Source organism: Solanum tuberosum, unplaced genomic scaffold (genome assembly GCF_000226075.1).
Source record: "Solanum tuberosum cultivar DM 1-3 516 R44 unplaced genomic scaffold, SolTub_3.0 scf00008, whole genome shotgun sequence".
Lineage (NCBI taxonomy): Eukaryota > Viridiplantae > Streptophyta > Magnoliopsida > Solanales > Solanaceae > Solanum > Solanum tuberosum.
Window position 1 is genome coordinate 1,846,404 of NW_006238934.1, and position 19,690 is coordinate 1,866,093.

The following is a 19,690-nucleotide window of genomic DNA, read 5'->3' on the forward strand; positions in this document are numbered from 1 at the left end:
AAGGAAAAACTCTATAATGTCTACCAAATTGTCCTAATTAAAGTTACTTAAGTGCTTGTTTTTTTTTTGATTTTTCTTTGCAATAAAGTGTTAAAGTAAGACCCAATAAGAGTGTCGAATAAAGGATGTCCAATGTATCAGAGACCACAAAGTATTTGAGCTTACTTAAATCCTTGTGAAATCCCACAAGTGAAGTGTGGGGAGGCAGACCTTGCCACTACCTCGTGCTCGTGGAGGTAGAAAGCCTATTTCCAAAAGACCCTCCGCTCTAATATGACTGACTAAATATTTCTTCAATTGTGTGATTTTCTCATAGTCTAATGACTATATCATCAAAATATAGGACCAGATGAGCTATAACAATAGAAAACTCAATGGTCACAATTGTCCAGTTTTTTGATAAAGTAAAGAGTAGATTTCACTCATCCAGCATCCAGAGGATGCAAATAGATTACAAAAACAACAGCTCCTGTACAATTTCAATTGGCTCCTATAAAAAATTTAAGGAGCGTACAAAATCCAAACGCGAGTCGATACTATTTACATTAGATAGTCTGCTCCAAGAAAAACAGATCCATCAGAATAGCATTGGTCTCTTTCTTTCCAAATGCACCACATGATCACTGCAGGATCCATTTTCCAGAGGTTGATGATGGATTTTCCATCTGTCCGTTTTGATCGAGCTTTCTTTCAGTACCACAAATTGTCCAGTTGTACTAAGAAGCCCTGGAGAGTATCATTTGTAGCAACATTTTTAATTTACAGTTGCAGTTTGTGATTGTGAATGAGAAAGAAAATTAGTCATATGATGGTTTGTTTGCTTCAGGAGGAGGATCACTATTTGGTAGCACCATACAATCCTCGAATTATCATTTGGCAAAATACTCTGACTTGATCCAAAATATGCAGCAAGTCTTGTAAGCTCTGGAATTACCAAAATTGTTGGTACAACAGACTGCCACAACATCACACGGGGTTGATCATCAAACTTTGACACTGGCTTCAATGTTCTGCAAGAATATCACCAAGTTTTCAAGACGACTAATGGTCTTTGACCTAGGAACCAAGTTTAGTATGACATGGTGGAGAAGAACTTCCTTGTTCAGATATTACTAAAGGATTACAATAATCTAGAGTAGATGATTCAAATAGAACCCCCTCCAGCATCCAATTTTTTCATATAAGGGAATCGAGCAGTTTAATTGGGAAATAGTAACATAGAAAGTGAATGCTCCGCGATCTCCGCAAGTCAAGAAGAGTTAAAAAAACTAAAATGTAGTACTCAAACTGCAGCAACCCACTCCAGGAGAGGTTATCATTTTAAGGTTTGTCATTGACCACGTTAAAGCCAAGCAACAGACTTCGCAATAATTCTTTTGACTCAGCCACTATATATGCAGTATGATTGTATAACAAATACCTCCCTTCTTACTTCATGATTATGATCAATATCTCTTCAAAGAAGTAACCTAATGAATTAGTGATTCAAATAGAAATTCACTCCCTTCAGTAAGAAAGTTGAATAATGGATTTAAATGCTTCATGTCAAATTCAGATCTTTTCTTGGATGCTCACTGCATCTGTACACAACAATTAACATTAATCGGGAAAAAAACAGAGAAAAAAACTGCAACAAAATGTCACCTGGCAATGAAAAATATCAGGCAGTTGTGTATAAATGGTAGCTGTTTGATACGCTTAATAAAAGCATTTACATCAGCTTCGGTACATACATTATTGAGATAAGACACAAGTACCCCCTCAAACTATACCCGAAAATCGAAATCCAAGCGACACACCTAAACTTAATTAAGGATCCTATTACCCCTAAACTATTTTATAATGAAATAAATGTCACCCTAGATGTTGACGTGGCATAATAACCAAATGAGTTTCCTCTGTGTGTATTTGCAAGCATCACATTCTCTTTTTTTTATGACAAGGGAAACCCGCAGCCGCTATCCTTTGGGTGCGCACAAGGTAAAACCCCGCTTATGCAATAGCTCACAAACCACACAGGAGAGATAACCCTCACTAGGCATGCCCGATGCGATGAGCTCGACCCAAAAGGCAAACCCCTTGCTTTCACTGGCAAGGGGTTTCGAACTTGAGACCTCCATCATGGAAGCCACATTCTTTTTAAGCATTAAATCTTTTTTTTTACCATTAAAATCCCTTTTCATTAATTGCTGACATTGCTGGTTCATTAGTTCCACAACCAGCCACTTGAATCGTTTTTGTGGTTCTTTTCCACCTCAACTTGAATCATTCTTGTGGTGAGATCTGTTTTTTCAAAGGGAAGTAAAAATGGTGAGACTACGTGTTGACATGCCAGGATTTGTACTCCTATTGATGCATGATGATCGGAGAAAACGCCGTAGAATACGACCGGAAGAGACACCGGAGAAACGGAAAGGTCATCCTCATTCTCAGCTACTGATTCATAATCCTCAACCTCAGACTCATATTAATTCTCACTAACATTCAAAGAATCCTTCCCAAAACCCAATTCTCTTAAACGCTTCTTCAGTAAGCATCGAAAATTAGGAGTTACCATAGCAGAAGCCAGAAAATGACTGGAAGAAGACATGCCATGTGAGACAAACATGAAAATGGGATTTTTCATTGGAGAAAGGAAGAGATAAAAGAGGGGTAGTGTTGGGTCTTCGAGAAAGTTGGAGTGAAGAATTGTTTTGTATAAGGGTGGGAAGGTTTATAGTGTATGAATGCTACGCCGGAGAAGACACCAATGGTTAGCAAGCAGTCAACATCAATTCTAATACATTCCTTCTATTTAGAAGATGAAGGAGTCTATTTAACTAGACTTAATTAATTAAGTAATGTCCAATTAAAAAATGACATTTGTACCTGTTAATTACTTTTAAAATTATTTTTGTAATCTTCAATTGTCTTCAAAAGAGTGTGCACACTCTCTATGCCACGTTAGCATTTATGGTGTATTTATTCCATTTTAAATTAGTTGGGGGTAATAGGACCTTAGTTAAGTTTAGGTGTGTCGCTGGAATTTCGGGTATAGTTCGGGGTGGTACTTGTGCCTTATCCCTACATTATTTGGAAAATTATCTGATGACATTGAGGCTAACTCATACTCAGAAATGGTCGAGTCCAAAAATTAACTTACAAATAAGAATTTTGATGAAAGCCTCGATCTGCCAGGCAAAAAAACAAAAGCTAAAAAGAAAGCAACTTAACAAAACAAAAATATAAATTGATAGAAGATACGAGTAATTGACTAATACAATGATCAATCACGATAGACAAATTAGCAGTTTTTTACAAGTCTTTGGAGCAGGCAAATAACTTTGACACAAAGGAGGATAGTTTACAATGGTTGAGGGCCAACAATGGGAAGTTCACAATAAAATCAGCTTATAGACATTTTGACAGGCCAGCTGAAATGTTGTTACCATGGCCTTGGAAGATGATATGGAAAATTAATGTTCCTCACAAGGTGGCTTGTTTCACCTGGTTGGTAGCTAGGGAAGCAGTACTAACTCAGGACAATCTAATGAAAAGGGGAAGACAGTTATGCTCCAGGTGTTTTTTTGTGAAATAGAAACAGAGATAACAAACCATCTCTTCCTCCATTGCAGAGTGACAGAGAAATTGTGGCAGGTCTTTTTGAATTTGAGGGGAATCAGCTGGTCCATGCCAAGACACACCTCAGATTTTCTAGCATGCTGGAATAGAGAAGGGAATACATCAGGGCACAAGGAGAGATGGAAGATTGTCCCTACTTGCATCTGGTGGACAATTTGGAAGGAAAGGAACCAGAGATGCTTCGAAAACAAGAGCATCCCTTTCCAGAGTTTGAAGTTGAACCGTCTTATAACCCTTTATTTTTTGTGTAATCATGTCCTCCCCAAAGAGGTGGAGGATATTACTCACTTTTTAGATAGTTTAGGAGGGGCATAAATGATAGATCTTTTGGTTTTGCTTACTGTATACTCCTGATGTAATTACTACTGAAATACACCATTGGTGTATTGTTGTCTATAAAATGTTAACTTTCTCAAAAAAAAAACAATGATCAATCACGACGGAAATAAAATGCATCTATGTTTATGATCAGTGATTCAGATAAATAATCAATCACAACGCAATATAACACTAAAGTAATTTTGTGAGGAGAAGGCAATGAAAATAAATAAGCATCTTTTTCCCTTTCTTTTTTCTGAAAAGATCCAAACATGTACAAATCTTGAAATTCATCGCTGGAGATACAGTTCAACTCATAGCAATGAAATAAAAGGAGGAGGAGGAAAATACCTCTTATCTATGTTTGTTAAACCCCGTACTTCCCTAGTTTTGCCAACAAAGATTTCTTCTACCCTCCTGCATGATCTCAAACGCAAGTTTATATCTTTCTAAAGATGCTGTTCCTGCCTCAATGTAATTCTTTGCTTCTTCTCTTAAGCTCCACGACATCAATGCCTTATGATCTTGAGAAGCACCCCCTGAATCGACATCACGTAGTATACCATATTTTGCATCCTTTGTCCAACGATGTAGGATATAGCGAGATGGAAGCTCCCTTATGTTCATTATCTGAAAAACTTTCAAGGCATGTCTACACAGCACACCTTCAAACTCAAACATTTTACAACTGCAACTGATGTTAATATTGGAGGCATTGAAGGCAACTGTATTCCTCTCATCTCCATTCCCACACTTCTGCACCAGATACCTACTAATGGCACCTTCAACATTTATCTTAATTCCAACATAACTATAGCACTCCAAAAGCTCTTTCTGGAACACTTTGAACGTAGTAATAGTGTAAAGCCTTCTACACTGGTCCTCTATAGGGTCCTTTGTGTGCAGAACTGCTTGCAAATTGAATGAGTTAAAATCCTCTTTTCTTTCCTCTTCACGACGTTGTTCAAGGGCTTTTTCGTACCGTATAAGAAATTCACTAAGTGGTGCTTGAGATGTCAATATTGTGCCAAAATATGACTTCAAGCTTCCGTCCGTTGGAATGCCAGCAAAGAATGTGCCTTTAATGTATAATGGCACCCAACTCTTACGCATCCTATACATATCCTTTAACCATGTGTTCTCTCTCATATTATACTTGTTAATAAGCACATTCCATGCTGCTTCAAACTCATTAGCTGTCTGGCTCTGGAAAATGCAAGTTTCATATTCATACTTAAATTCAGGATTCATCGAGAGCAATGCACCAATGTTTTCCTGCTCCTTAGCCACAACTTGCCATGCAGAAAACCGATGATGTGTTCCGGGGAAAACTTGAGCAATTGAATGTTGAATGACCCAGTCTTGATCAGCAACTATGGAGATAGGACGACGCCCTGACATTGCCCGAAGCCAAGCTTGGAACAACCAAGTAAATGACTCTTCAGACTCTTCAGCAATTAAGGCACAGCCAAGAAGTACTGGTTGCCTGTGGTGATTAACACCAATGAACGAAGCAAGTGGCACTGAGTAACTACCCCTTCTATAGGTTGTGTCGAAAACAATTGCATCCCCAAACTGAGTGCAAGAGAATCTAGACCGAGAGTCGGCCCATAATACACTCATGGCTCTACCCTTATGCATTTCCACTGCATAGAAAAATCCCATATCTTCTGCCTGCCGAGCCTGAAAATAGTCAAAAAGCTCATTATACCAATCACTTCCAATTTTACTCTCCCTGGACCTTGTAACAAGGCTAAACCCTCCATTTGATTCAACTAAATCCATATTCTCCAACCCATGGCTTAATTCTTCTTTGAATCCTTTTGATGACACTCTCTCACTAGCATCAATGGGAGCTCCAAGTTCATGGTTATGTTCATTTTGAAAACGATCAACCAACCACCTTCCTGATTCTTGTCTCTGTATCCTCATGAACGCTCCACACCCTACTCTCGACGGATGCTGATGCCCTTCTTTAGAGCAAACAAATCTCCGCGAGGTAATCGACCCATCATTCTTCGAACGAAACAGCTGACCAATCCTAACTTTAAACCCAGTATTCGCAGCATGAGTATGATAAAACTCATACGCTTCACCAGCAGAAACAAACTCCAACCCCTTATACGGTTCACTTTTAGTTTCTCCATTAATTTTCTCCCTTTTAAGACGCTTAAAATCGAGAATCCCAGATGGGCCATCCTCATCAAGTGATCTAAGTCCAGTCCTAGTTGATAAAACAGAAGCTGATTTCGATTTCGGGGTTGGGGTAGGGGTAGGGGTAACAATTTTTCTTTGAATTCGAGATGGGCAAATCTCACCTGGATGTTCAAGCTCATGATTGTGTTCCTTCTTAATATTAGCAAGTACCCATTTCCCAGAATCAAGCCTTTGCACTCTTATGAAAGCTGGACATCCCGTTCTTGAAGTAGTCTGAAACCCCTCTTTGGAACAAACAAATCTCCGGGAAACAACAGACCCATCAATCCGGGAACGATAGAGCTGACCAATTCGAATCCTAAATCCAATTTTCGTAGCATAGAGATTGTAAAACTCTTGTGCATCTTCGGCTGAATCGAACTCTAACCCAACATTTGGTTCAAGCCTCGACTCTCCTTCTTCATCAATATCGCGATGGTGACCATTATTCTTTACTATAGTAGCTATAGCTAATCCTGCTGCTGGTTTTGCTCTAACAGTCATCGTATTAACAATCTCTTCTCTACTCATATCAATATCTATTGCATATCAATTTCACGGTCGACGGCCGGCGGCGGCGGAAAGATTTGGACTTTGGAGAGAGGGGGTTTATGTCCTCTGAAAAATTGTGTCGCAATCGGTTCACTTTTGTCTTCTATGTACTTTTTTTTTTCTTTACACTCCATGCTGAACTTTTAATATATATATATATATATATATAAATGATAAAATATATTCCGAAGTTCGAATTATCAAAAATAATATAGCTATACCCTTAGTTATACTATTGAGACACTTGAATCTTTGTCATCCAAAAAGTGGAGTATTTGTATCATTTACAATAACAGATGAACAAATGCCATCATATCTTATGCATCTACTCAATTATTCACTTAATTTTAACCCAAAAGAAAACCATTCAATTTATTTTTTTAAATCGTAATTATCTTACTTACTCACTCATTAACACCCAAATAATACACCCAAATCAAAACACCCCCAAGTTCTTCTTCATTTCTCCTTCAGACTAAATAGCTACTTTGACAATGTTGGTATAGTGATGATAAAAGATCTGTTTATGTAAAGAATTAGTGTCCTCCAAAAAGTACAGTCCATTTTATTTTTGACATCATCATGTAGGAGTGCTTTTGAGCTATTTGTTTGAAATCATCATGTAGGAGTGTTTTGATTTGGGTATATTATTAGGGTGTTAGTGAGTGGGTGGATTAGATAATTACTTGGGCGGGTTTTTCTTTAATTTGGATGGTTTTTCTTTGTGGATTAAAATTAAGTGAATAATTGGGTAGATGCACAGGATGATGACACGTGTCCGTCTTGTTAGTGTGAAGGATACAAGTGCTTCACTTTTGAACAGTAAAGACTGTGGTGTCTCAATAATATAACGATAGATATACATAAAACATTTTTGATAATCCGGGGTATATCTGTCCTTTTTCCCTATATATATGTAGAAATTATATAATCAAAAATGGAAATTTTACATGCTAAAAAAATTGTCTCAATATTGAGTTGGTGTAGTAGGTAGTTTTGTATAAAGAAGGTTAGAGATCAATTTTTCTTGTCAATGCCTTCTTAGTCGAGTTCGTCACACTAAACTTGTTTAATGCGAATTCACATTTTATTTGTAACTTACAAGTTATGCGCATACGAGCGGATTATATTTCATGTGTGATTTACTAGTTATATGTATGAGAGTGATTGAGTGAATTTACTTGATGTATACTTATAAGATAGTGGCTCCAAAATTTTCTCGAGATTTCAAAAAAAATTATTTTGTTCTTTGTTCTTTTTTAAAAACAAAAACTAAATATTTTTCGCCATTTTTCTTTTTGCAAATTTTTTTTATAATTATTTTATTTACTTTTAATAATGGGGATCACGAATGATTTTAAGTAAGTTTGGAAATCAACTTCTTTATTGAAAGAAGGAAGAAATACCTTTTTCTACGCTCACTCTTTCAAGACTTTTATTTGTAGGTTAATCTATTTAACTTTTTCTTGCAAATTTTCTCTTTTTTGCTTTCTAAACAATGTAAGTTTATTTGTTTATGAATTCTTTGTGTATGAATTAAATGTGCAATGGGACCCTTCTTTGATAAGGATTGCTAAAATCTTTCATTTATATATATATATAAAAAGTTTCTAATTAAGTTCGATTTGGGAAGTGGAGTTTTAGTAAGTGAAACTCATTTATAGTAAAACATTATGTCATTTCAGTTAGTTCTAAAGAAGAAAATAGATGATTTGTTGAAGCTTTCCCATCTTTCAACTAAGGTTCAATGTAAGGAAAAAAGTTTTTTTTCGGGTTTATCATCCTATTAATTTTGTCATAATTTTTTTTGTATGAGTATTTCATATCCTTTAAGTTTTCATCATCGATCATTTGGACGGACAAGTATAGACTATGATAGAAAAGCAGAAAAGACTGAAATCATTGATCACCACTTGGTAATGCGTATTGCATCTCCTCAATGAAATAAAGTCGTCTTTATATGATCGATATAAGCACTAAATCGTAAGTGGAATAATGATCAATTGACGTCGTCTTTCACTGACAGAGAAGAAAGAGAGAGTGCACTCTCCAAGTTAAAAATGATTGTTAAAGAAAAAATTTACAAGCTAATCTATCTGCTGTTATTATTATTGATCCATTATTATCAAGTATTACTGCTAATAATTATTATTAATAATCATATTATCACTATCACTATTCATTAAGGTAGTTAGAAGTGTGCATTTGATTTTCCAATTTGATTTTGTATTATTTGATTTCAATTTTCAATTTTGAAATAATCCAATTCGAATAAATTTGATTTGATACAAACAATTTTGCGATCAATTATCACTATAAATAACTTACTATTCATAATTATCAACACTAATCATCACGATCATCATCAATCATCTAAAAAATGACCATCATATATAACTAACCATTGATATCAATCGGACAATCACTATTACCAATAGTTATCAGCAGTTCAACACCTTTTATCAAAATTATCAGGCATAATACATAAATATGATCCTTAAGTTGGCGTCAACTGACAACTATGACTTTTAACTTTGGGTGTGCACACGTAGACACTTAAACTTGTATAAAATTAAGGGGAAAAGGACAAATATACCCCCGAACTATTGTAAATGGTATGCAGATACCCTCCGTCATATTTTTGGGACATTGGTGCCCCTGCCGTCTAAAAACTAGAGCATATATACCCTTATACTGACGGATATACACGTGTCATAATCTTATCCACCAACCCGACATTTATTAAACATCGGATCGACGGATAAGATTGCGTCACATGTCCCTATTTAGTCTTCTGTTAGAGTGAAGGGCATCTATGCTCTAGTTTTTGGATGGCAGCCGACAGGGGCACCATTGTCCCAAAAGTATGACGGAGGGTATCTGCATACCATTTACGATAGTTCGGGGGTATATTTGTCCTTTTTTCCCTAAAATTAAACAAATAGACACATTCGTCCTACATGACAATTTTGTGTCCTATGTGTATTATATCATGTAGGACACGTGTGTCTACTTATTCAATTTTATACAAGTTTGAGTGTCTACTTGTGCACACTCAAAGTTGGAGGACATAGTTGTCCGCTGAAACCAAGTTAAAGATCATGTATATGTATTATGTCAAATTATAAATTGTCTTCACCAACTACCATTGTCATTGCTAGCAACTATCATCAACCTTATCACCACTAATCACTACCTATATATATATATCCTATATATAAATTATCAACCATCGTCACCCTCGATTCTTCGTGAATGGTCACAACAACTATCGTTATTATTAGCAATCGCAACCACCAACCATCATATACTAATATACATTTGTTTTTATTAATAAAGTACTAAAAATAGTTGTATTTTATTTAAATTCTTCATTTAAAAGAAATATTAACACTATAGAAATTAATTTGAATACTATTTGTTCCTTTAAATAATAATAATAAAAAAACCCAAAAAAACCCTGTAATAATATATTTTTTTCAAAATCTCCAGTCTGTATTATGAAGTGTTGTTTTCTCCATCTGCAAAGTAAAATTCCTCTTCTGTATTATTTCTTGATCGGAGAAAACTGTAATCTTCATAGAGGTTGAAGAAGAAGAAGAAGAACAATGAGTGTAATTGATATTCTCACAAGGGTAGACTCGATCTGTAAGAAATACGACAAGTACGACATCGATAAGCAAAAGGATTCCAACGTTGCCGGCGACGATGCCTTCGCTCGTCTCTATTCTTCAGTTGAATCCGACATAGAAACGGCTCTTCAGGTTTAAAAAAGTGATCTTTTTACTTTTTCTTTTGTGGGTTTGTGTTTTAGGGTTTAGTTTCGGACAATTGAGGATTTAAAGATCTTTTTTTTGCGGTTACAGAAAGCGGAAACAGCTTCTAATGAGAAAAATAGGGCATCTGTTGTGGCGATCAATGCTGAGATTCGGAGAACTAAAGCGAGGTTACTCGAGGAGGTTCCGAAATTGCAGAGATTGGCTGTGAGAAAGGTGTGGTTTTAGTTTTGAATTGTTTGTTTTTAGCTGATTTGGTTGTGTAATTGTGTTGAATTTTGCTGATGGGTTATATTGTACTTGGATTTTGTTGATGTTCTGTGGAATATTTAAGGGTTATGTTAATTTGGTTGATTTGGCTCTGGATTTTGATAGAAAGTAAGATTAAAGAAAGATCTGGGAGGGATGGGGTGAAAAGTGAGATTAAGGAAAGATCTGTGAGGAATTATAAAGAGAATGGATATATAGGATTCACATAGTTGATCGCAACAAGTTTTTTACTACACTGTAGTTGATTGATTGACTGACAGTGATATAGTGTATTGTTGGGTCATTTGCTTTGCGGAGGGGATGTGTGTTGATCAGCCTGCATACTTGTAGAAAAAGGGGCATTGCGGTGGAGGGTGTTACCTATTATGCCGGAAGTTGTGTAATTATTAACACTGTCTTTGATATTCGTTTCTCCCCTTTTAATGGTTCAAGAATATGATAGATAGTCCTTATCAAAAAGAAAAATGGATAGCAATAGGGAGTTTGATCGACAGTATGAGCACCAGGTTTTGATGCAAGGCATTACGATTCTATTTTACGTAACAAAGGCCCAAAAGTTATAGGATTTAGTTCTCCTATCCTATTCAGCAACAAAATGTCCTATAATTTGGATCCCCGTAGTCCAAGTTGCATGGACTCATCACTTTTGATGCCGCACCTGTGTCGGGTTCTCCAAAAATACACTTCTTTTGGAGAATCCGAAGTGTATTTTTGGAGAACCCGACACGCACCCGTTGACATTTTTGAAGAGTCCGAGCAACATAACCCGTAGTTATTTCAAATGGAAAACCCACATGAACTCAAGGAATCTGCAATTTTCCGTTCTATTAGCCTGATGCCCCTAAAGCTTAGTGTTGTTTTGTGGTTGAGTACATGACTACCTTCCAAATTTGCATTCTTTGCTTTACTTTTGGAGTGATATACTTTAAGTGTTACTTTTTTTTTTTTTTTGATGACAAGGGAAACCCGCAGCCGCTACCCTTTGGGTGCGCACAGGGTAAAACCCCCACTCCTATGCAATAGCTCGCAAACCACATAGGAGAGGTAACCCGCACTAGGCAAACCCGGTGCGACGAGCTCGACCCAGAAGCAAACCCCTTGCTTTCGTTGGCAAGGGATTTCGAACTTGAGACCTCCAACATGGAAGTCCCAAGCCCAAACCACTACCATGTTAAACGTTGCTAAATCAAAATTTGGCTGTCCAATAGGTAAGAAAAATAGAAGGCTCACCAAATCTTACACGAGTCTAACAATTCAAATTCCTGAAACCATGTCACTTGTTGATGACAATCGTGTTCATGTACTGCTTCGGGCTTCCCTATTTCAGATTTTGTTAAAATACTTTGTTAAGCCTAGAAAATAAGGTTGTTCATTCAGTTAGTTTTCAGTTATTCTATTATCTTACACTATCACTTGGTTCCTCAATTTGAGTTTGCTTTGTTTATTTCAGTTTGCTCTTTTGGTTAGTGTGATTTTTATTTTCGATCCGGAGATAGGTTGGGATTCAAGAGTATATAAACAAAAAATGCAAATGGTCATGCTGTTTCCTCACTTCAGTCTTAAGGAAGAGAACTATATCTATGAGAGAGAGATAAAAAGAGTAGGTGGGGAGAGAGAGATGGAGGTGATGTTGCATTGGACTGTTGACTCGGCATTTGCTTGAAATTCCAAGAACAATCTGAGAGAAGGCCGTCAACGGTCAAGCTAATGGGAAGTGGGAACTAGAGTTTAAGGGAGTGGGAGAGTGAGATGAAGAGGGCTGAGACAAGAATGGAAGTAGAGCACAAACTCAGTTGCCTAAAAGAGACTGAGAAAACTCTAATATTGCTCAATCCTATTACGAAAGAAAACAAATATGGTCCTTTCAATCATTTTTTTTTCTTTTTTTTTTTTGTTTTCCTTGGTTAGATTGAAGCAACATAAATATTTGCACATACATTATATAGCGTTCAGGGGATTTTGTATTTTTACTTATCATCAATTGTTTTCTGATTTCATGTCCATCTACATAAAAGTTAACTAAAGATAATTAGGAAGATATTGAGCGAAGTGACTTGAGTATGGGAGTGTGTGTGATAAAGTGCCAAACCACTGGATCAGAGGTTTTGAATCAATGGTATTCCATCAGATTGAGGGATTAATAGTTTGAGAGCCTCCATGTGTATATCCAAAAATAATTAGATAGATAGAAGTGAGAATGCACCCCCTCCCAAAACAAACCAAGAAGCTTTTGATTGTATTCGAGAATTTGATGAGAAAAATTTGAGACTCATCTAGAGATGGTTGGGGTAGACATTACCAAATGAGGTTGTGGATCTTGATGCTCTAGTGTCTAGCCTCATACACGTTTCTTAACCAAGTCATTGCAGCATATTTCCCTTGTAGAGCAAATAAGGACCAATAGGTGAACTTGTGTTATTCTACCTCTACTTATTAATGCTAGAGCATTTGTCTTTATGAGTCTGTGCTTCGTATTGTATCATTACAAGTGGGTATCTGCCTCAGTTTTGACAGGCGTGTCTGAGTTATTAACCTTGATCTGCAAAACTGGCGTTAGCAGCTTGCTTCATTTATAGAGTAAACAAGGACTCAACGGCAAGGAGAAACTAATGTATAGCTTAGAATTCTTTGGTATTTGATACTTCGAACTCTGTTCATCTTCTTTTCAGTTACTTCATACTTGATAACTGATATCTCTTGCAGTGTTCGCTACCCTTTTTGTGCTCTCCCTTGGGCCTCCCTACCAAAAGAGTGAATCTGGGTTTATATGGTAATCTGTGGGACTAAATAGTTGCCTTGGTACTAAAAACCCTCAATTTCAGGTCAAAGGTCTTTCGGGTGAAGAACTTGCTGCCCGTAATGATTTGGTTCTTGCACTGCCAGATAGAATAAATGCCATACCAGATGGCTCTGCAGCTCCACCCAAACAATCTGGAGGATGGAGGGCTTCAGGTTCTCGCACGGAAATTAAATTTGATTCAGGTGATTGATAATTTCTGCCATTTGACTGGTCTTCCTGTAAGTTGTTCTCTGCATGTGTATTTAGTGTCGTCAACGACAAAAAGTGCCCAAGGTCTGCTGGGGCTCTAAGTGACCACAATTAAAGCACGAACTTCTGAAAGAAAAGACGCAATGAAGAAAAAATAGAAGTATATATGTAATGCAAGAAACATACAATTACAAACACACAAAAATTAATTGAAAAAACTAAAATTATATGTAGTAAAAACATGTAGATTGAGTTCAAAATCCAACTTAATATTTTGTTTAGATGCAAAGATGCAGTTTTAAGTTTCTTATGCAGCTTAACTGACTAGTTCACTACAACAAAAAAAAATTGAATTAGCTACGAATCCATCACAGATATTCTCGTAGCTAACAGAACTTTGGGATAATCCATTTCTAATCCGTCACTAAATAGGTTTTCCGACGGACTTTGTTGTTTAGTTACAGAATTTGTCTGTTGTTAGTTCCTATATTCTTAGTAGTGGTTTTCTTCAAAGTAACATATTCACTCATAACATTTCTTTAACAATTAGTCTATCTTTTTCAGTTATATTTATTGTTAAGTGCGACCCTCTTCAATATAGAGCCTATTACGACTGATAAGGCTCGTAACTGTGCTCAAGCGCTTGCTAACCTAGGCGAGCCACCTAACCTGAGCTTCACCTAGCTTCAGGGTTTAAGTGCGACTAAATGGGCCTTTAACAACATAATTTATGACTTGAAAGTATTCATTCTTGTAGGCTACAGTTGATTGTTATTCACTTACAGAGTGTGCTTTGTTTACAGATGGACAATTTGACAATGAATATTTCCAACAAACTGAAGAGTCAAGTCAATTCAAGCAAGAGTATGAAATGCGAAAAATGAGACAGGCATGTGTTTTTTGGGGTAGTTTATCATGAATTTTTTTGAATTAAGTTTCTGTTTACGCTTCTTTGCTGCTTCCTGGACTATGTTTAAGATTTAGTTTTGCTTGTTGCACAGGACCAAGGTTTGGATGTCATAGCAGAAGGATTGGATACTTTGAAGAACATGGCCAGCGATATGAATGAGGTTTGCTGCATTTATGATTGCTATTTTGTATCATCCCAATTGACATAGGCACTAAAGATATGATGCAATGCATGCAGGAGTTGGATAGACAAGTTCCTCTGATGGATGAGATTGACGCAAAGGTTGGTAACTTTATTGGTTTTTGTAATAGTTGATATGGAAAGAATCATAGCTAAAATTGATATGGTTTGACTTCTCAATAGGTGGACAGAGCTACCGCGGACTTGAAGAATACCAACGTTAGGCTTAAGCATACAGTTAACCAGGTAACTGAATTACCGCTCTCTTCAGTTGCAGTAAGTGATCTTCACACAAGGATTACTCATGAGCTTTGATTGTTTTCCAGCTGAGATCTAGTCGCAACTTTTGCATTGACATCATTTTGTTGTGCATCATTCTTGGAATTGCAGCATATTTGTACAAGTGAGTTTCCAGATTATGTCTTGTCCTTTTTTCATCATTTCATCATATAATGTCAACAATCAAGACTGTCAGCCCCATTGATCGTTTTCATAGTTTATACTAGTGTAAAGATCCTAGCTAACTGGTTACTCTCATCAATTGCAGTGTCTTGAAGAAGTAAAACTCCGCTTTAGTGCCTGTTGGATCGACTTGTATGTTGGCCTTCATGATTCATTTTAGTTTTTTTCGGTGTGTATGCATGTATAACAAGTTATTATCGGTGATTAAGCCTAGCATTTGTATTCTACTTGTTTGTGTGTTTTACTCGTTTGAGATTGAGATGAAGTTATTGTTGTTTTCTATCTTTGGACAATGAATTTCCGGTTTTCTATTTGTGTACACATATTTTAATCCTACCTTTATATATGTCACTACTACATTTTTTAAAGACTTAACAAATGAGTTTTCAGTGTGAACATATTTTCTACTTATATTTATTAATTACGACAACAACATATTTGATATACGCATACTTTATTCCTACATAATGTCACTATTTGACTCTATGAAGACTTGACAAATGTATTTTGGTACGAATTTGCATAGATAGTTGTTTTTTCTCATATACGTTACATTTATTAATTATGACAACAACGTACTTGATGTATGCAAACTAAACTTTATTCCTATCTTTTCTGGGTGAAAAAGTTATTTTCAAATTTCAATGGATTCTCAACTTAAATCATGTTTTGGAACATGTTTGTACTTCACAACCTTTTCGCTAGAGAACTATATCAAGCTTACAAATATTTAAGGATTGTGAATAGAAAGTTGGCTAATGTTTCACAAAATAAAATACTTTAATGCTATTGTTAGTTAAAAAAAATATAGTTTGTCCATTTAAAAAAATATCTGGCCCGTCTAGCTCAGTTGGTAGAGCGCAAGGCTCTTAACCTTGTGGTCGTGGGTTCGAGCCCCACGGTGGGCGTTTGGGATTATTATTTTTAGCTAAAACAAAATTAGAATACAATAGGAAAACAAATATCTATATAATTTTTTAATATTTATTATTATTATACTTATATTAGGGATAATTTCACAGATTCACATATGACTTCATGACAATTTTTTTGGGTGATTGTTTAAATAATTGAACTGTACAAATACCGAAAACAAATTGAGATGGTTGGAATAGCTTGAAAATGTATAATTCTAATTATACACAATTAAGTAATTAATAAATTGATAATAAATACAATCGTTCGGACTGAATCATTATTACCCTAGTTAACGCAAGTAGTATGTCAACATATTCATATGATCAAAACTTTTTATCGTTGGAGCTTGAATTAAACTTATCAAATTTGCTTTTATGATAATCTATAACTTCGAAAATGATCTTATTATAACTATATATATATTCGAATTCATGCATGATCAAATTTTAAAAGTTTAACTTTTGAAATTCAAAAGATGCCACATATATAAATTAAAATAAAATGAGTGATTTTTGAAGAAAAGAAAATAATCTTCAAGTTTCAACTTATAATAATTCTTGCAATATAGTTTTTAATTAAAAAAAGTAAACGATAGATTCTCTCAGCTTTTTGTGTGTATTAGTTAGTCAATAATTTTTAGATATGAATCGTATATTCCCTTTATATATAATTGCCTCTTATTGTTCTGACTTCTGAACCTATGAATGTTATTCCCTCATCATATTAAATTAAATAGATATAGGTTCAACTAGTATTTTTCAAATTGAACTAACACGTATTTTATTTTTCTTAATATTAGCTACTAAGAAGTGTACACATTAGTGCTTTTTCATTGGTCAGAACTAGTATTAGTCATATTGATAACAAGACGTGCATCCCAGTTAACCTTTGACTTCCATAGTCCAAACCTCTAATTACTCTTAGTGGCCTACCACATCATTCCCCTTTACCCTCCAAATAAATTATACTCCCTCCGTTTCATTTTATATGAATTAGTTTGATTTCACACATAGTTTTTAAGAAAAAAAGGCTTTTGAAATATCTAGTCTAAAACAAGTGATAGATATTTGTGTGACTATAAATCATTTCATTAAGAATAAAATAGACATTTTAAAATTAAATTGTTAATTAATACAAAAATATGTCATTCTTTTTTAAACGGACTAAAATGAAAAGTGAATCATATCAAGTAATATATATAAATGCTGTGGCTTCTTTGCTCATTATCAAACCTTAAATCTCATCACTACTCTTTCTAAAGATGGACAAGAAGATATTATTTTTGTTTTTCTTCTGTATTACTCTGCACTTAGCAGCAATTGTATCTGCTCAACTTCAAGTTGGTTTCTACAATACTAAAACTAGATGTCCAGCAGCAGAAACCATAGTTCGAGATACGGTGCGAAGCCGGTTTTCATCGGATCGTACCATCACAGCAGCATTGCTGCGAATGTATTTTCATGACTGCTTCGTGAGGGTGAGAGAAATTTATTACTATATTTTTTTTCTATTATTTGATAAAATTTTGAAGTTATAATGTATAGTACTTTTTTCAGGGTTGTGATGCATCGTTACTAATAGACTCCAAAAACACGAAGAATAAGAAGTCAGAAAAAGATGCAGGAGCAAATGGATCGGTAAGAGAATACGGGTTGATTGATCAAATAAAGAGTAAATTAGAAGCTACATGTCCTAATACAGTGTCCTGTGCGGACATCATTGCATTAGCTACTCGAGATGCAGTTGCATTAGCTGGAGGACTGAACTACAGTATACCCACTGGCAGGCGCGATGGGCTAGTGTCTGACCCATCACAAGTGAACCTGCCAGGCCCTAGTATAACCGTGCCACAAGCAATTCAAACTTTTCAAAGCAAAGGATTTAATGTGAATGAAATGGTGTCGCTTTTAGGTGGCCACACAGTGGGAATTACACATTGTGGTTTTATTCAAGAGGATAGGCTATCGAGGGATGATGGAAGCATGGATAAGAATTTGTTTACTAGTCTTAGAAAGACGTGTAGTGCTAATGGTGGCTCGTCTGTGTTCTTGGATCAAAACACTTCATTAGTTGTTGATAACTCTTTTTACAAACAACTGAAATTGAAGAAAGGAATATTGAAGATTGATCAGTTACTTGAATCAGATAGATCAACTGCTGGGATTGTGACTACTTTTTCTTCTAATCCAAATGCCTTCCAACAGGCTTTTGCGAATGCATTGATCAAGTTGGGTAACACTCAAGTTCTTGTGGGGAAATCAGGTGAAGTTAGAAAAAATTGTAGAGCATTTAATCCTCCTCCAGTTCGCAGTAGTAATCCATTCCTCTTTGTGTTTGGCCCACAAGCTTAAGCTAGCTCCCGTTCCACCTTCAGCTTTGCTCAAAACTCTACCTCCAGTACCATTGTCAATTGTCGATGTACTATTCCCACAATTAACTTTGTGCATTTACGTTCTTAATTCATTATTTTGTAATTTGTTGTTGTTGGATCTATCATTCGTATTCTTTTTCGTAATTCCTCCTTATTAGAGGAAAAAGAGTTAAATGTTTGTAAACATGAGAATTAACGTTATATGAACTTGTATCAATGAGTGAAAGAATATCAAATTCTTATTTATATTTGTGTCATCATATATGTGTAGATCAATTCACTACTTTTTTTTGGGCCTCTCTTGGTCAAGAGTTGTCACTTTGTAATATATCTTTCAATTTTTTTCTACTATCTTCGAATGTATATAAATATTTAACAATTTTTTTTCCGATAAAGCAGTGTCACGTGACACCTTGGACCTTGGGCCTAAGTAGATCCGTCAATGTGCATAAACGATGCAATAAAGAAAAACATAAATATATATGTAATGCAAGAAACATATAAGGGATAATTGTACATATTGACAAATTATTAATTCAAATTAAATGATATAACCACACTTTGATTTAATTGTGCCCTGTAGCAAACTGTTTGCCAGTCGCCTCTCTCCCTCAAACTCTTGCTCGCCACTCTCCCTCTCTCACTCGCTCTCTCTGTCGCTCGCCTCTCTTGCTTTATACAAACAGAAATGTATAAATTGTGTTTCTGTTTGTATAAAGCGAGAGAAAATTGTATATACACATGCAAATACATATATCTTCGTCCTATACACTTATAATTATACAATACAAATATTTTCCTGTCCAGTTCTCTTTTGCATTTCTCTCTTTCTCGCTTTAAACAAACACATATTATACAAAATTCAATGTATAATTTATGTTTTGTATAAATAGAGAGAGAGAACGATATTTGATATACAAACGCTTTATTTCGATTCAATTGTATATAAATTCAAATTTTATACAGATATACAAACACATAAAATTAAATTGAGAGACTCTCAACGATTTATACAAACGAGAGGCTAACAACAATTTATACAAATGGCCTGCCAGCGAAATTATACAATTCTGAAGAGGAGCCAACGAATTATACAATTGCTTCTTTTTGTATATATGTATAGCGAA

General features: G+C 35.4%; 3 protein-coding genes and 1 non-coding gene across 6 annotated transcripts; 3 read left to right on the forward strand and 1 right to left on the reverse strand.

The window, feature by feature from the left end:
• Positions 1-365: 365 nt before the first annotated feature.
• LOC102579673 (protein FAR1-RELATED SEQUENCE 12-like) lies at positions 366-6,808 on the reverse strand. Of its 3 annotated transcripts, none has more exons than XM_006339002.2 (2): positions 4,291-6,808; positions 366-1,010 (listed from the first exon to the last, which is right to left on the reverse strand). In XM_006339002.2, exon 1 carries the CDS (start codon positions 6,664-6,666, stop codon positions 4,324-4,326), a length of 2,343 nt encoding a protein of 780 aa, XP_006339064.1. In that variant the 5' UTR covers positions 6,667-6,808; the 3' UTR covers positions 366-1,010; positions 4,291-4,323. The 3 variants fall into 3 exon arrangements, with proteins under 3 accessions (XP_006339064.1, XP_015165072.1, XP_006339066.1); XM_015309586.1 differs by having other exon boundaries at positions 366-1,580; XM_006339004.2 differs by lacking the exon at positions 366-1,010 and adding an exon at positions 1,587-3,170.
• A 3,344-nt stretch (positions 6,809-10,152) lies between these two features.
• LOC102580450 (syntaxin-71) lies at positions 10,153-15,595 on the forward strand. The gene is made up of 9 exons (XM_006339005.2): positions 10,153-10,451; positions 10,554-10,679; positions 13,556-13,715; positions 14,526-14,611; positions 14,724-14,792; positions 14,870-14,914; positions 14,996-15,058; positions 15,139-15,215; positions 15,360-15,595. The coding sequence occupies exons 1-9, from the start codon at positions 10,296-10,298 to the stop codon at positions 15,373-15,375; spliced, it is 798 nt and encodes a 265-aa protein (XP_006339067.1). The 5' UTR covers positions 10,153-10,295; the 3' UTR covers positions 15,376-15,595.
• A 514-nt stretch (positions 15,596-16,109) lies between these two features.
• TRNAK-CUU (transfer RNA lysine (anticodon CUU)) lies at positions 16,110-16,182 on the forward strand. Its single transcript has one exon. It is a non-coding gene; the product is annotated as a tRNA-Lys (tRNA).
• Positions 16,183-17,449: 1,267 nt separating this feature from the next.
• Positions 17,450-18,755, forward strand: LOC102606008 (peroxidase 44-like). The gene is made up of 2 exons (XM_006339237.2): positions 17,450-17,669; positions 17,749-18,755. The coding sequence occupies exons 1-2, from the start codon at positions 17,454-17,456 to the stop codon at positions 18,541-18,543; spliced, it is 1,011 nt and encodes a 336-aa protein (XP_006339299.1). The 5' UTR covers positions 17,450-17,453; the 3' UTR covers positions 18,544-18,755.
• The last annotated feature ends 935 nt before the right edge of the window (positions 18,756-19,690 follow it).

Coding starts and splice junctions, on each gene's coding strand:
- LOC102580450 (XM_006339005.2), top strand. CDS start 10,296: ATGAGTGTAATTGATATTCTCACAAGGGTAGACTCGATCTGTAAGAAA. Junction 10,452..10,553: donor ACATAGAAACGGCTCTTCAG/GTTTAAAAAAGT, acceptor TTGCGGTTACAG/AAAGCGGAAACAGCTTCTAA. Junction 13,716..14,525: donor GGAAATTAAATTTGATTCAG/GTGATTGATAAT, acceptor CTTTGTTTACAG/ATGGACAATTTGACAATGAA.
- LOC102579673 (XM_006339002.2), bottom strand. CDS start 6,666: ATGAGTAGAGAAGAGATTGTTAATACGATGACTGTTAGAGCAAAACCA.
- LOC102606008 (XM_006339237.2), top strand. CDS start 17,454: ATGGACAAGAAGATATTATTTTTGTTTTTCTTCTGTATTACTCTGCAC. Junction 17,670..17,748: donor TTCATGACTGCTTCGTGAGG/GTGAGAGAAATT, acceptor TACTTTTTTCAG/GGTTGTGATGCATCGTTACT.